The sequence below is a fragment of the Etheostoma spectabile genome, chromosome 21, assembly GCF_008692095.1.
Source record: "Etheostoma spectabile isolate EspeVRDwgs_2016 chromosome 21, UIUC_Espe_1.0, whole genome shotgun sequence".
Taxonomy (NCBI): domain Eukaryota; kingdom Metazoa; phylum Chordata; class Actinopteri; order Perciformes; family Percidae; genus Etheostoma; species Etheostoma spectabile.
Genome location: NC_045753.1, coordinates 18,824,071 through 18,838,018, shown reverse-complemented (window position 1 = coordinate 18,838,018; position 13,948 = coordinate 18,824,071). Strand labels below are relative to the sequence as shown.

The following is a 13,948-nucleotide window of genomic DNA, read 5'->3' as shown; positions in this document are numbered from 1 at the left end:
ATTTCAGACTGGACGTGCTGCGATGAGAGCTCAGTTCACAACGACAGACACACAGCTCACTTTGGTCTTGTCAATGGAACCATTTGGCAACCTTTAAAAAAGTAACATTTCCATTCAGAATCTTATTGTCATCCATTTCGGCGTCATGCGTTCGCCATCCACTCGAAACGTAACCTTACTACTCTTTGGCCGGCTCGCAAGCCCAAACGAGTGTGTGTGGCGTGCCTGTTGTTTTGTTTCTGGTCTAGCTAGATCCGGTGTGATGTTGTAATTTTTCTAACGTTACTAGTTGTTGCAACAGCATGTGAAAAAACTACAAAGTTTGCAAGGCCAAAAAAAAACGTTGATCTTGCGATAAAAAATTGACGCCATTAAAATGGGTTTGCATTAACGCCGTTAATAACGCGTTTAACTGACAGCACTAGAATGACCATAACATATCTCTGCATGCAGCTTGAACAACACTATAGCTGCAAGGAATATGGAAGGCCAAGTTCACTGCTCGTGAGAACAACCTTGTGGAAGGGATATTTGACAATTTTCCATTGTATAAACAAACTAAAAAGTCATTTGGCTTTTTCAAAGTCATTCTATTAAGCTGAGATGGATTCCAAATTCTGTTAGCGCACAGAGCACGCACTTTGCATCTTCAATGCTCAAGCTTTTGAAGTATTTCCATGCAAAGCTGATGGCAGACTTAATGTGCCATTAGCCTCATTTAGATGGAAGAGCCTACAACAGATGAATGGGGTGGGCCAAAAGGAAGTTAATGTTGTGCTGCTGAGTTTTGGATCAATGCCGACCACGGAAATTGCATACACGTAAATGACTTACGAGAAGGACTTCCTGTATTTCTGTAGTGATATCTATATTTTTTAACTAGTTCCCATTATTATTTTTCTCTAGAAATGGGAAATGTTGGAAGCATTCACAACATGTTCTTCTACGTATTTTTCTTTCTTCTTTTTTTGGCACTTAACTACTAGCAGGATTTGGAAACAATGGTTTATATTCACAGTTTTCATATTTATTTAATTTAAACTTTTTGAAGTATTCAACATAAAGCTTAGTGAAATGCCTTTTTCAGATTTTTACATTGTGTTCTGGATGCAATGTTAACAACTAGAGTGGATGACGTCACACCGTAGAGTGGGGAGAAGCTTTTGCAACTTCTAAGACAATATTTTAATCTTGCTTTAACTCACAATTTTCACTCTTCATACATTCATTTTAAATCAAAATGAAGGAAGATTTGTGCTGTTTGCGGACATGTTAGTAAAAGCAAATGGATTTACACATTTGGCTCCGTGAGCCTGAAAGTGACATGAACTCCAATTAACTGCCCAATAGGAAATGATGCTAACTGAATCCAAACGTTTCTTGAAACAAGCAGACAGTACTAATATTGTAAATTGCTCCCATACTCACATTTCTGTCTTACCTCTCATGGTGAAAGACAAAAGTGATGGCACTTACACTTTTTGACTGTGAAGCAGAAGTCTGAGTGGTGTGCCTCAATGCATTTTCCATGAGATTCCTCCCAGTCACTTAGCAGGAACCATCACTTTGGTAACCTTTCACTGCAGCTAGAGATTAGCTAATTAGTAGTAGGTTCACACACACACACACACACACACACACACACACATACACACACACACAAACTTGAATTGTTGAAATGTTATCCTAATCCCAATTTAAATTATTATTTGAATCCAGTAATTCAAGATGATAGTTTTATTCTCTTCACACAATGCATTAAACTGTCCAACACTATGACAATATAACTTGAGCTCCCTTAACCTTAAATTTTTTTCTAATAAAATATTACAGAAAGGTAGAATTTGGAAAAACTATTTTGTACTCTTTTCTGTCAATGGTCACATGAACCTCACTTTGGACTGAGCAGAATACCAAAGTGTGCAACTTGACAGCCTGTGCATAGGGAACATCCTGATTATTGCAGAGACAAAAACACAGTCTGAGGTCAGGACCACAATCTGTCTTCCAGAGTCCCAGAGAATCAGGGGGCCTTGGCCTGTGGATGCCCCAGCAATCATAACCACCCTCAAGGGTTTGTCTGTGTTGTTGGGAATCCTTTAAAGAAAGAAAAAAAAACATACAGCATGCCTGTCATTTCTACATGTCAGCAGTTTAGTAGAGCTCAGATGATTGTTCTGGGAGAATTGAAGGATTTAAAGTTTTTTTTTGCTTCACCATACAGAAAATATGTTTTTGTGTTCATAGAGTGTGCTTATTTAGATGGAACACAAAGTCTTTGCATCATTCAATTACAACCATGAATACAATGTCAATTGTCTCGCTAAAATATAACCACTAGAAACTTGTTTGGCTAATAAAGTATGCTGCTGCTGCTACTACTACTAAAAACAATAAATCTTTTATACAGTGTCATTTTCAAAGTAATTTTTCTGTCTGTGTTTATTCTGCTTAACAGTCAGGTAACATAGCCTCTGGCTTATTTGTTCACCCATTTGGTCAATCAGCAGACTGTACTAGTATTATTACTTTAAACCAGACAGAACCCTTTTGAAGGCAATCCTAGCAAAGGCATCTGATCCTCATTATACTGTGTATCTTTGGCCTATTGGGTTTGTAAACATTCACAGTGACAATAGAGGTTGTTTTATGTTTGATTCACACTAGAGACTGAGGTCTATTTACCTTTGCCTTCTATTTTTCTTCTTGAAACATTGCACCAGCCAGGCTTATACTAGTAACATAATGAGTCATTAAGCATGGGACAAGTTTAGCCACAAGCCAAGCAGTTACATTACTTAAGGATTGATTTAAATATGAGCTAATTTGTATACTACTTGCTGATGAATGTATCAGTATATTCAGATTCAGAAACACATTGCACATCACTCTTGAAGTGAGTATTTGTGGGGTACCATGTTTTACTACTTTTCTAGCAGGACATTTCAACTTTTAACCTCAAGGAAGTGGCCGTGTACAACCACATAATTTTTTATTTTTATTTTTTAATTAGTTCTCCCTCGTCCGTATGTCTGGGCTGGCTATTAAGCCAGTGTGATGACAAACCTAACAAATGTGGAAATATGATTCCCAGTGGAGAGCTTAATGATCTGAGTATGCTTCAGGATGAATAGGGCTTTTGCACCGTCATTTCAGAAAGCTCATGAAAGATATAGCATGCTGGTTCTTTACCAACACTTCAGAGCTCATGTCAAGTTTGACTCACCACTGGATGGCAACAATGACAGAATGATGTCTACATTTTCTAAATCATCCAGTGCATTCCTGCCTAAATATCTGTTGTATTTAAAACTTTAAAGCACTGTTGCATTGCTCCATTGATAAACTAACAACATGTCAACTGCTGTACATTGTTCTACTAATCCCTCTAAATCTAAATATAACTTTACATGAGATGATTGCATAATTATATTATTGCAAGTGTTCCTAATAGGAAAATGATCCCTTATCTTATTCCCATAGCTAGTTGACGTATGTCACAGTGAGATATTCCCAGAACAGCTACATTAGAGTTTAATGCAGGGAAAGAAAATAAGCTTTCAAAAGCATCATTGCTAAATGTCTGGTCATGTAAGCTCCTCAAACTCAAAAAGGAAATTCTTCTATCTGCTCAGGATGTACAATTGTTAAAGAGTTATACATGGACAAACCTCCTATGTTAAAAGCAGTAGCCAGTAGTCTTTCGCAATTTGTCTGCAGTCATGCTAGCAGCTGTAAGGTTGTAAAACAGTGCTTTAAGCTAAATGCTAAGGTCAGCATGCTAAAATGCTCCCGATGACAGTGATATAGATATGATCACTGTTTCAGTATTTTTTTCCAGTTTGAAGCTTTATGTTAGCAATTTCAAAATTGCATTACAACCTAATGCCTTATTAAAACACATGTAAACAAAATAATGAAATGTATGTAATATGGAAATTCATAAAAATTATTCTTATAAACCCAACATCTACATCTGTCTGCCATGTTTGTGTAATGTCAAGTTGGCATGTTGTGTATCTACATTTCTCTTTCAACTTGAGGTGGCATTTACATTCATTTTCCTACACTACATGAATGCAGCATTAGCATGCTAACAGGATAATTAGCCAAATTTAGTGGTAGTTTGTGTTTAGCCTAATTAGCTAAACAAAAACTACAGATGAGGCTGATGGGACTGATCATTGGTTTTACAGGTATTTGATCATAAAGTACAGAGATTTTTACCTGATGATGGCGCTTAATGAAAAGTTCACCAAAAGAAGCCCCCAAGGTATTACAGCTCATCCTGAGGGGGGCATGAATGCCTGTATTAAATTTATAGTTGATAAGACATTTCATTAAAAACACCCAATGTGAACCTCACGGTGGAGCTACCAATTGACATTGCCATCCCAAGAGCCATGCCGCTAGCATAGCTATAAACCATTGCTCTCATGCAGTTATAAAATATTTAATATTAGAGGGATCCAACAGCTTTATAAGAGCTCCATATTCTGTAAACACCCACAGAATCCCACCTCTCCTCCTACATTGGACAGTACAGCTGGTAGAGTTGGTGCAACTATTTTTAAGACGTTTTGTTTGTTAAGAAGAGATATGAGGCAGATGGCAAGAAAATCACATTAAAAATGAATTAATGTTAGAAAGAAGCCACTGCATTGTGCACAGACTTATATATATATATATACATACATACATACATAAATATAGAATATCATCATCCTTTTGGTGTTTGTTGGTTGGGTTATACAGTAAGATATCCTGCTTGAACTGATAAATGTGCTGTACCCACATGTCAGCTGAGCTGTCACTGAAAACCAAACAAATCATATTTAATTACAGGAAAAGAAATTGACACTTGTATTAACACGGCCACTGGATATGTTAAATATCACCCGATATCCCACGTCGAGGGGAGCTGCTGAGAGATGTTAGCAGACATCCACACTGGTCATGCTGCATTACACATGCTGCCCTGCTGTCCTCATAATCTCCATGCCATCTGGTGGGGAACCTCACTGTCCCCCTGCACCTCTGGCACATCAGTATTCATCTCCCACTGAGCCAGGGAGACCAGTGGTGTGCGCAACATTCCTTGGATATATAAAAGAGTCAACACCAGTGAGGATTAATCGGATGGCTACAGGGCCCCACCTTCAACAAACCTGGCCCATTTTAGGTAATGAGAACACTTACTTTTTAATCTTCTTGATTGTCGTCCTCGCTTGTGCGCGTTGCCGGCCCTCCACAAAGTCAGCATCCTCTTATGTTGTCCGGAAATGGATCCACGATTGTGACTTCGTGCCTTCGTGGGCTAAGATGTCTTATTGTCTTATAAAGGCATAAATGTCGTAAAACAATGTGACATGTAAGTCATATTTTTTCATTGACTGTGCCTGAAGCTCAATCCCAGTGTTCACATTTCCGCTGACTTCATTACAGAAACAGCTATTGTTAACCAAGTCACCGCAGCTTCAGGCGGGTCTTGTCTGCGTCCCTTGGCTCCATTTTTCAGAGGAATAAGCATAACATTGTGACTCTGTCGACTGGCGCTTCAAACAGTGTTTCAGGCTTTTAGTACTAGCTGTGATCAAGGCCAATCATTTATTCTCATATCCACATGGTTTCTCATTAGCGCCACACTAGGAAAATATTTCTTTCATCAAACTATCATTGCATCAATATTTCCAGTTTTAAATCTGACTAAAACAGTGGTGTTTAGGATAAATGTGTCACACTTTAAGGTGTGCCTTAATATTGGTTATTGCATGTATGTGTAGTTTTTGTTAAAGAAAGAAGATCATTTAGGTTAAAATGACCACTTAAACCTGCAACACCATTTTCTTTGGCTATTCTGAGACTTGAAGTTGAAATGCCCAAAAAATTGCTCATTTACAGCATCTATCAACATTCAGTGTTGTGTCTGGCACTGCAGGGTAAATGTAAATCTGTCAACGTGAAAATTCAGTTAAATGTGTGGTGAATTCTGTCTAGCCAACACAGTATGTATTTAGAATCCTAAATGTTTCTATTGATGGTAATTTTTTTGTTTCCTTTGTGATGGCACAATTATCCCTTGAAGATCAATAAAGTTTGTTTTAGTCTTGATAAAAACCTTCTTATAGACCCAAGACGTTGGTTTTATTCTGCAGCGCAGTGAAGAAGAAGTCTTTAATACCCACTTGTAAGTCCTGTACAACTTACCTCACCAGCAGTCATCGCAAAGCTGAAAGGGAGGAAACTCAGATATACTGAATTTGACGTGAATGAGGCAAAAAATAAAGAATTGCGCTTGGCTTGCTTCATTTCCTTCCACAATCGTCATGGGCATTGTTAGAATTTAAAACAGTGAAGTTGATCTTTTTTTGTTTATAGCCTATAGATACAGGATGCAGTACATCATGGGAATTAAGGAGCCGTTTTCTTACACAGTACACACACAGTAACACATACACAGTGTTAGGGCTCCATCACCAAACCTTTAACTAGTATCCTCCTCTCAGTTGATTTCACTTCATTGTTTTTAAAAAGCTGTGTATATCTGAAACTAAAATCAAAGCTATACTTAATTAGCATGGCTGTTTTTAGGGTTGTGGTATGGGAGATAGTGTAACATGTACGTGATTAAATCCAATGCATGCCACAGGTGTCTGTGGTCATAGAGATAAAGAAAAAGCTGAGATTTAATTTTGCCCTAACCTTGGCATATCTATATTTATGTTAGATGGGATTTGAACTTCTTTGGTGTTTATATTGATTTTCAATCAATATATTTAAGTTAACCATTTACAAACAAGTATAGACATTTTCCATATAAAAAATGGATTGAGATGAACAAAGCCCTTAATTAACATTGTTATCTTAGTCTTTATTTTGTCACAATTGTATGTCAAATATATGTACGTCTATATGACATATATTATATGACATATATAATTTCATTTCTTTACAATAGAGAAACAACATAGAGATGACATACTATTTTGGTTTCTAAGTAGAAGTTCCTTTTAAATAGTGGCATTTTTTTCAATACACTATTTAAGTCAAGCTCCCACTCAAGTCACGGTTTTGTTTTCCTTACTGAGTCACATTTATTCACAATGTGTTTGTTTGTCTTTGTTGCTTTATAATTTGATGTCTTTTGTTGTGTCAATATTTTTTTCCGTCTACAGTTCAATCTGTTCAAGTCCCTTCAAAATCGACAGCCATCTGTTATTGTTCTGTGTGGCCACACAAACGGTCCCACCTGCTAATCATCCCGTGCCACCAGCAAAAGGTATACAGTTATGGGAAAACAGTGTATTTGAAGCTTTACAGAGTTAATCCAATCAGCTTGTAGAGGGCTTGACATAAGCGTTTCCAGTTCCTGTGCAGCTTGGTCCTTTGGTGGCCAAGGAGTACTTTGCGCTTCCATACACAAGGGACATCTGATCTTGGCACAGTCCCTGGGCTTCTCTTTGGCCTGCTGCCTTCAAACCTCTGGTCCCACCGCCTGTGAGCAGAACTCTGGCAGAATATTGGACACTTTTTCCTTCTGACTCCTGCACAGCCCCAGCCTCGAGAGTGTTTGTGTCACCGCGGTGGATCTCGCTTTGAGAGCCAGACATTTTCATGTAGCTGGAAAGGCTTTTCTGTTTTAATTCCTGCGCAAGTTCCACAGCAATTTCAATGGAACAGGTTGTTTGTGCAGAGCTGAGATTCTTCCCTGACCCCAGTGTAACTGTGATGGTGGCAGGAGGGTTAACACTGTTGGGTATAACACCAGGTTCCAGCACAACAGTCTCACAGGGCAGTGAGGAAGACTCGCTGATGGACACCGCTGTCTTACCGGCCGGCGCGGGGTGCCACTTGAGGAGCCCCCCTTGGTTCCGCTCACTGGTGTCCACATTCCCCGCCTCGAGGTCACACGCTTGGAGTGAGGGGATGATGGGCACCGAACGGGTGTGCAGGGAAGGCGAAAGGTAGGTTGTTCCCTTATCAAGACGGGTGCATGGGACTTCGGTCCATCCCTTCCGGGCTGCGAAGTGAGAGAGTGAAGTCCGGCCGAGAAAGGCACTGACCTTTCCACTGGCAGAATCACACCTTCAGGCGGAAGACAGAATAGAAATGGCAAGGTGAGAAAGAGAGACCAAGTCATATTATGACCTTTAAGTCTGAGACACTCATTTCCTAAGCAAGTTTAAAGAATATGGAGATGAAGCTGCCATTCTGTTGTGTTTTTTACCATTTCATTCCCCTCATTGTTCTGCACAAAAAAAAAATCATCTTTCACCAAAATGATTATTATTTAGGAATTGTCCGTTTATAATCTTGTGTAATTATTTATAATCCTTGGGATGGGCAGTCTGCATTGTTGCTGCATGAATGTTTAACTGAGAAATCCTTCTCTCATGACTGCCAATCAGAGATTTAAGGCTTTAGCAACACAGCTGGTGGATTCCTGACCCTGGCCTGTGTGAGTATGTGGTAAAATGTGTATCCTTGAACATGTGGGGTAAAACATTTGTCTCTAATAAAACTAACATGTTTATAAAGTGACATGTTGGGTGAACGGGTGGGGTGAATGGTGTGTTTGTAGGTGTGAGAGTCTCACCGTGTATGTTTGTTGTAAGTATAAGTGAGGTATCACAATTCAGTGCCGACAAGCTTGAAAGGCATCATGTTCAGTTTGAAAATAATACAGCAGAGCAGGGAAACTTATCCAGAGTCAAGTGGTAAGTTTGTATATGAGTTGAATGTGCACGAGTTAATATTGTTACTGAAGACTCAATTCACATTTAGAATCATCCCGGCAAAGCCTTAGGAGACAGCCAGTGTTATTGTCAGCCTTCAGAGACTGTTTGTAGCATAACCAAGTTTAAATAATTGAATTACTTTCCCACTCCTCCCTCGGTATTAAAAGGGCGAATGGAAGCTGGAGGTAAATCCGGCAGATCAAAACATATCTAAAAATAACTCCCAAAGCAAATTTGCCTTCAATTCTGTCCTTATCTTTGATGGGTAAATATATGTTTTGACACTGGATAATGAAACTGAAAAATCCTGTGGGTATTTGTTGTCACAAAATGGAAAACATGGCAGAGTATTTTTTTCATCTTTGCTTGCTGCTCTCGTCTATTTTTTTTGAACACTTTCTTCCGCACTGTGCCTCCATCTTTCCTTCTCTGCGCTCTCCTCATCTCTGCACAATCTTCCTTCTTCCCTCACTTTCCCCTGTCTCGGTCTCTCACTCTCCTTTCGAGCTCCCATTTCTCATTCTCAGAGAGGAGAGGGTGTATCCATGGCAACAAGGGAGAGGTGGGGGCGTGAGAGGAGGAGGAGGGGGTTGTAAGCTTGGTAGCTTGTTGTATGGCTGGTAAGTCGAGAAAAATGCCATCTCAACCTCCGGTAGGCCAGCAAAATATACTGGACTGATGGATCTGGAAGGGAATTATCAATGGCTAATGAGATGTTAATTTTTTAACCGTACAAATGAAATCTTATCCCCTAGAAGATGAGAACCCCTCTCATTTCAGCTCTTCTCCTAAACACTGGAAAACACTGTTAGGTTAAACTGCCTATAGCTTACAAGATTCTGCCTTGTGATGTTAAAAAGTAACTCTCATTAGTTTCTTCAGCAGTTTGTTTATTTGTTATTCTGTGTGTGCACACACAGTGTATGTGTGTGTGTATTAGGAGGGAAACTGTTATGTTCCTGGAGGATCTCCCCGCACAACCATTTGAAAGAACTGCAGAGCTCCATGGAGCTTTGTTTAAAAATGTAAATTATGGAAATAGGTCACATAAAGAGTTTGGCAGCTTGCAGTGCATCTTACAAGGCACTGCAGCGCTCCATCAGGTTGGTATGCTAATAAAAACATTGAGGCACTTTTAAGTGTGTGGAATGCACGAGGGACACTGCTGCTTTAATGACAAACGTTTCTGAGAACAGTGACATCGCTCAAGTTGCATATGCTGACAGCAAATTAGGATGTTCCTGAGTCATATGCTAAATAGGATTGCCTTATTCAGGTTTGAATATGCTGTCTTCCGCATCTGTAAATAAAACCTACAAAAATGTAAGGCTTTTAGTGCTATTTGTTTAAGAGAAAAAAGCCAGCCTTACATTATGCATGTATCCTTCTTGAATTGTGAAAGATAAATGTCTTCCAGCTTTGTTATATGTTACGTAACAATCAATCTTATTTATAATCTGAAGATTGTTGTGCCAAAAAAGAAAAGATTCAACTAAAACACTTTGTCTCTACATGGATCATATCCTCCATCCTTGAGGACACGGGCAAACATCCCTCTTTGATAACAAACGTGTCAGGGAGGATTTCACATCAAGCTTTTTTTCTGAACCCATGCCAGCGAGGATCATCAGACTGTACTTTTGAAATGTGTTAGTTATTTTAAGCCCCCAGACAGCCAACTGGCGAGAGGTGGCTCTGCCAAAAGTCCTCCCTGCTTTTAATGCTTCCTGAAACAGCCCCAGTAGCTGTGCTTCACTTTTGATAGCCATGAAAATAGGGCAACTCGCTGTTCTTACTTGACATCAGGACGGGCATGATGAAAATTAAAGATGTGTTATTGCATGAAATGAATACTTTGCAGTATGTAGTCTTGCTCCATATTCAGCTTGTTTAGACAGAAAATGTCATTATTTATTTGATATGTCAACCAAGATGCTTCCATAGAATGCACAAGCATTAGCCAAAATGAAGCACTTCTGGACATCTTGAAATGCATTCATTCATTCATCATCTGGTAATTAGCTTTGGCACTGTTGGTGATAAAACCTGCAGATAAAACACATTTTCATTCACAGCAATAACCCATGGCAAGTTTAGGGAGGATTACACACAGCCTTGTTTCCTGGACTTTCCCAGCACCATGATACTGTTGAGCAGTTGGGATCAAGTGTGTTCTCCAAATTAATTGTGACAGTCCCAGTTGACGGAGGGCACAGCCGATCTCATTTATTTCCCTGGATCAGATTTCATAAGCTACTTCGCAGATTTGAACTGTGTGCGTTTTAGTTATAAACTCATTTCTCCCAAAATTAGCCTTCTGCCACTCAAACTTAACCTCAGTTAGTCCGGGGTTCACTATCCTTGAACAGGCTATGACATCAGTGTAGAAAGGGGCAAAGACAATTTCCTCTTTAACAATCAAACAAACACGACAAAACTAACATAAAAAGAAAGAAAAAGATTCACCTTCTTATGGACTCCATGTCTGTTGAATCGTCCTCTTGCAAGTGTTTGTAGACCAGGCCGTTCACTCTGGATTCATCAATGAGATTTTTCGATATTTTTTGTTTCCCTCTAGAAATGGGTGGGGTCCTGAAGTAATTAGTTTCCCTCCGTTGTCGGGCAGGACTAAGTGAAAGGGAACTACTCCTGTAACCAGAAAGCATTAATAATATTACAGATTTAATACACTTTTTACAAAGGTTTCACAAATTTAAACAGAACTCACTAATTCATGCTGTACCAAATGTATCTCATCTTCTGTGTCCAGATAATATGTATATGGATGTATGTAATGTATAATGGACTGGACGGATTAATGTATGAGTGGGAAAAAAAATCCTCATATTCCACATATGCAACTGACTCTATATATTAATGACCTTGGTATTAAAGTGTAAGCTTCAGACTTGGGTTGTGAAAAGAATAGTAATTTACCAATGCAAATTACAAAACACATTAACTAATTAATCACAGCTCAATTAACCAGAGGAGAGACAGGATTGTGGTAGAACAAGACTCAAGAATCTGCAGCCATGCTGGCAGCTCTGTGAGGCTGCACTTGAGCTAAATACTAACATCTGCATGTTGTTCACAGTGACAATGCTGACATGCTGGTGATTAGCAGGTAATATTTACTAGATTCCACAGTTTAGCTTGTTAGCATGCTTACATTTGTTAATTAGCACAAACTACAGCTGAGGCTGATGCCAATGCAATTGGTTTTGCAGGTATTTGGTAAGATAATTATGATTATGATATGACGCAGTATTGAGGGAAATTGAAATTTGGACCTTATGATGAGAGATTAAAGTCAGAGGATCACCAGAAACAAGTTATTACCTTTTGTCCTCTATTGGCAATCCATCTAACACTTTCCTCAGAACCATACATGTGAAACTAATGTTTGCTCTAGAAGCACCAAAATCAGTATGATTCATCCTCTGAGGACGATGAATGACTATGAACAACCAACATTGGATTCCATGGATCCACAAAGCTTGAATAGCTAAAGATGCATGTGCTTCTGAAACACAGCTGTACTGCTCCTTTAAGGCTACTGAACTCTAAAAACTGTCATCCTTGATAAATCAAGCAGTGGTTAAGTGACAACTATTTGCTGTTGAACGTAGATAAGACGGAAACATTAATTCTTGCCCCTGAAAGTAGCGTCCCGCTGATTAAGCAGCATATTAGTGCTTTATGCTCCTCTGTCCAACCGAGCCAACACAATGTGGGTGTTGTTTTTGATTCTGTGTTGTCCTTGGAGCATCACTCCAAACAGAAACTGCTACTTTCAACTGAGGAACATATCAAAACTCTGAACTTTGGTATCGAAGGTTGAATTGGAAATGGTTATCCATGCTTTTATCTCGTCTTGTTTAGATTATAGTAACAGTCTTTTTACATGTTTGGACAAGAAAGAGCTTTTCCATCTGCAGGTTGTTCAGAACTCCGCTGAGAGGCTTTTAACCCATACAAGCTAAAGAGCACACATCACACCTGTTTTGGCCTCACTTCCCTAATGACCAGTTCATTTTAGAATTCATTTTAAAATTCTGGTCCTTACTTTTAGAGCCTTGCATGGACAAGCTCCTCCTTATATGTCTAACCTGATACGGCGTCACACTTCTTCCCAGGGTCCGAGGTCATCAGGTCAGATGTTGTTAGTGATCCCCCTCGTTCCTTTTTTAAATCAGAGGGGACCAATATTTTCAGGTAGGGGCACCCATGCTGTGGAATGCACTGCTGCTCTCTTCACGTTGTTCAAAGTTGAAGACTTGTCTATTCAAAAAGGCTTTTACTTAGACAAGGGTTTTTATGTCTGTTTGATTTTATGTACCTATGTTTTCCTTGTATTATGATGTTTTCGATTTATCATTTTCCTGGTTATTGTAAAACAGTTTTTTGTTTTTTAACTGTGAAAGTGCTATATAAATCAACTTTACCTACTTACTTACTTTTTGAGAAGTACCTTTTTGCTAAGGCTTGAAAGCCTCCTGAAGTCAATGTAATTGTATGTTTCTTCTTACTTCCACACACATGAAAATGACCAGAATATAGATATCCTGCTGCCATGAAGGATCAAAGCGCCAGTCTTAAGAACCTGTGCTTCCTGTCTAGGATTGTTCTGTGTGCAGCAGGCGCTCGACTCCAAAGCAAATCCCTGTACCTCTGCACCAATATAAAGCCATGACATCAAATGTGAATCAACGTTATAGCCTGCTGCAATATACAACAATCTGATGTGTATATCATGCAAGGTCAAGCAACTCTCACAGCACATGTGGGGCATGGAAATACAAATTTTCAGTTTATTTGGCATTGTGGCGGCCACACAAATATGATAAAGTGCCCATATTATGCTCATTTTCAGGTTCATAATTCTATTTTAAGGTTGTACCAGAATAAGTTAACATGGTTTCATTTTCAAAAAACACCATATTTTTGTTGTACTTCACATTGCTGCAGATCCTCTTTTCACCCCGTGTGTTATTGGGTTTCTGTTTTAGCTACAGAGTGAGACATCACACTTCTATACTATCTTTGTTGGGAGTCGCTCATGCTCAGTAGCTAGGTAAGATCACATCAGCTAGCTACTCTTTCTCCAACTTTGGTCAGTACAAGGCCGGATTAGCTTCTTCTAGACGAGGGCACTTGTGGAATACCTGCAGAAGAGGGACATGTAAGTAGTTCTTTTGTAGATTATG

At 39.1% G+C, this 13,948-nt stretch overlaps 1 protein-coding gene and 1 long non-coding RNA gene across 3 annotated transcripts in view; one reads left to right on the top strand and one right to left on the bottom strand.

The window, feature by feature from the left end:
- The window catches only part of LOC116671093 (uncharacterized), a 9,822-nt gene extending 1,123 nt beyond the window's left edge, over positions 1-8,699 (top strand). Inside the window, exons 2-3 of the long non-coding RNA XR_004327194.1 lie at positions 2,668-2,675; positions 8,687-8,699. This is a non-coding gene — a long non-coding RNA (uncharacterized LOC116671093). The remainder of the gene's footprint in view (positions 1-2,667; positions 2,676-8,686) is intronic.
- The window catches only part of nrg3b (neuregulin 3b), a gene marked incomplete at its 5' end in the record, with an annotated part of 215,288 nt that continues 208,190 nt past the window's right edge, over positions 6,851-13,948 (bottom strand). For both annotated transcript variants that reach the window (XM_032502026.1, XM_032502027.1), the window contains 2 exon segments: positions 6,851-8,085; positions 11,205-11,387. In XM_032502026.1, the coding sequence (XP_032357917.1) occupies positions 7,332-8,085; positions 11,205-11,387 (937 nt within the window). In that variant the 3' untranslated portion in view covers positions 6,851-7,331.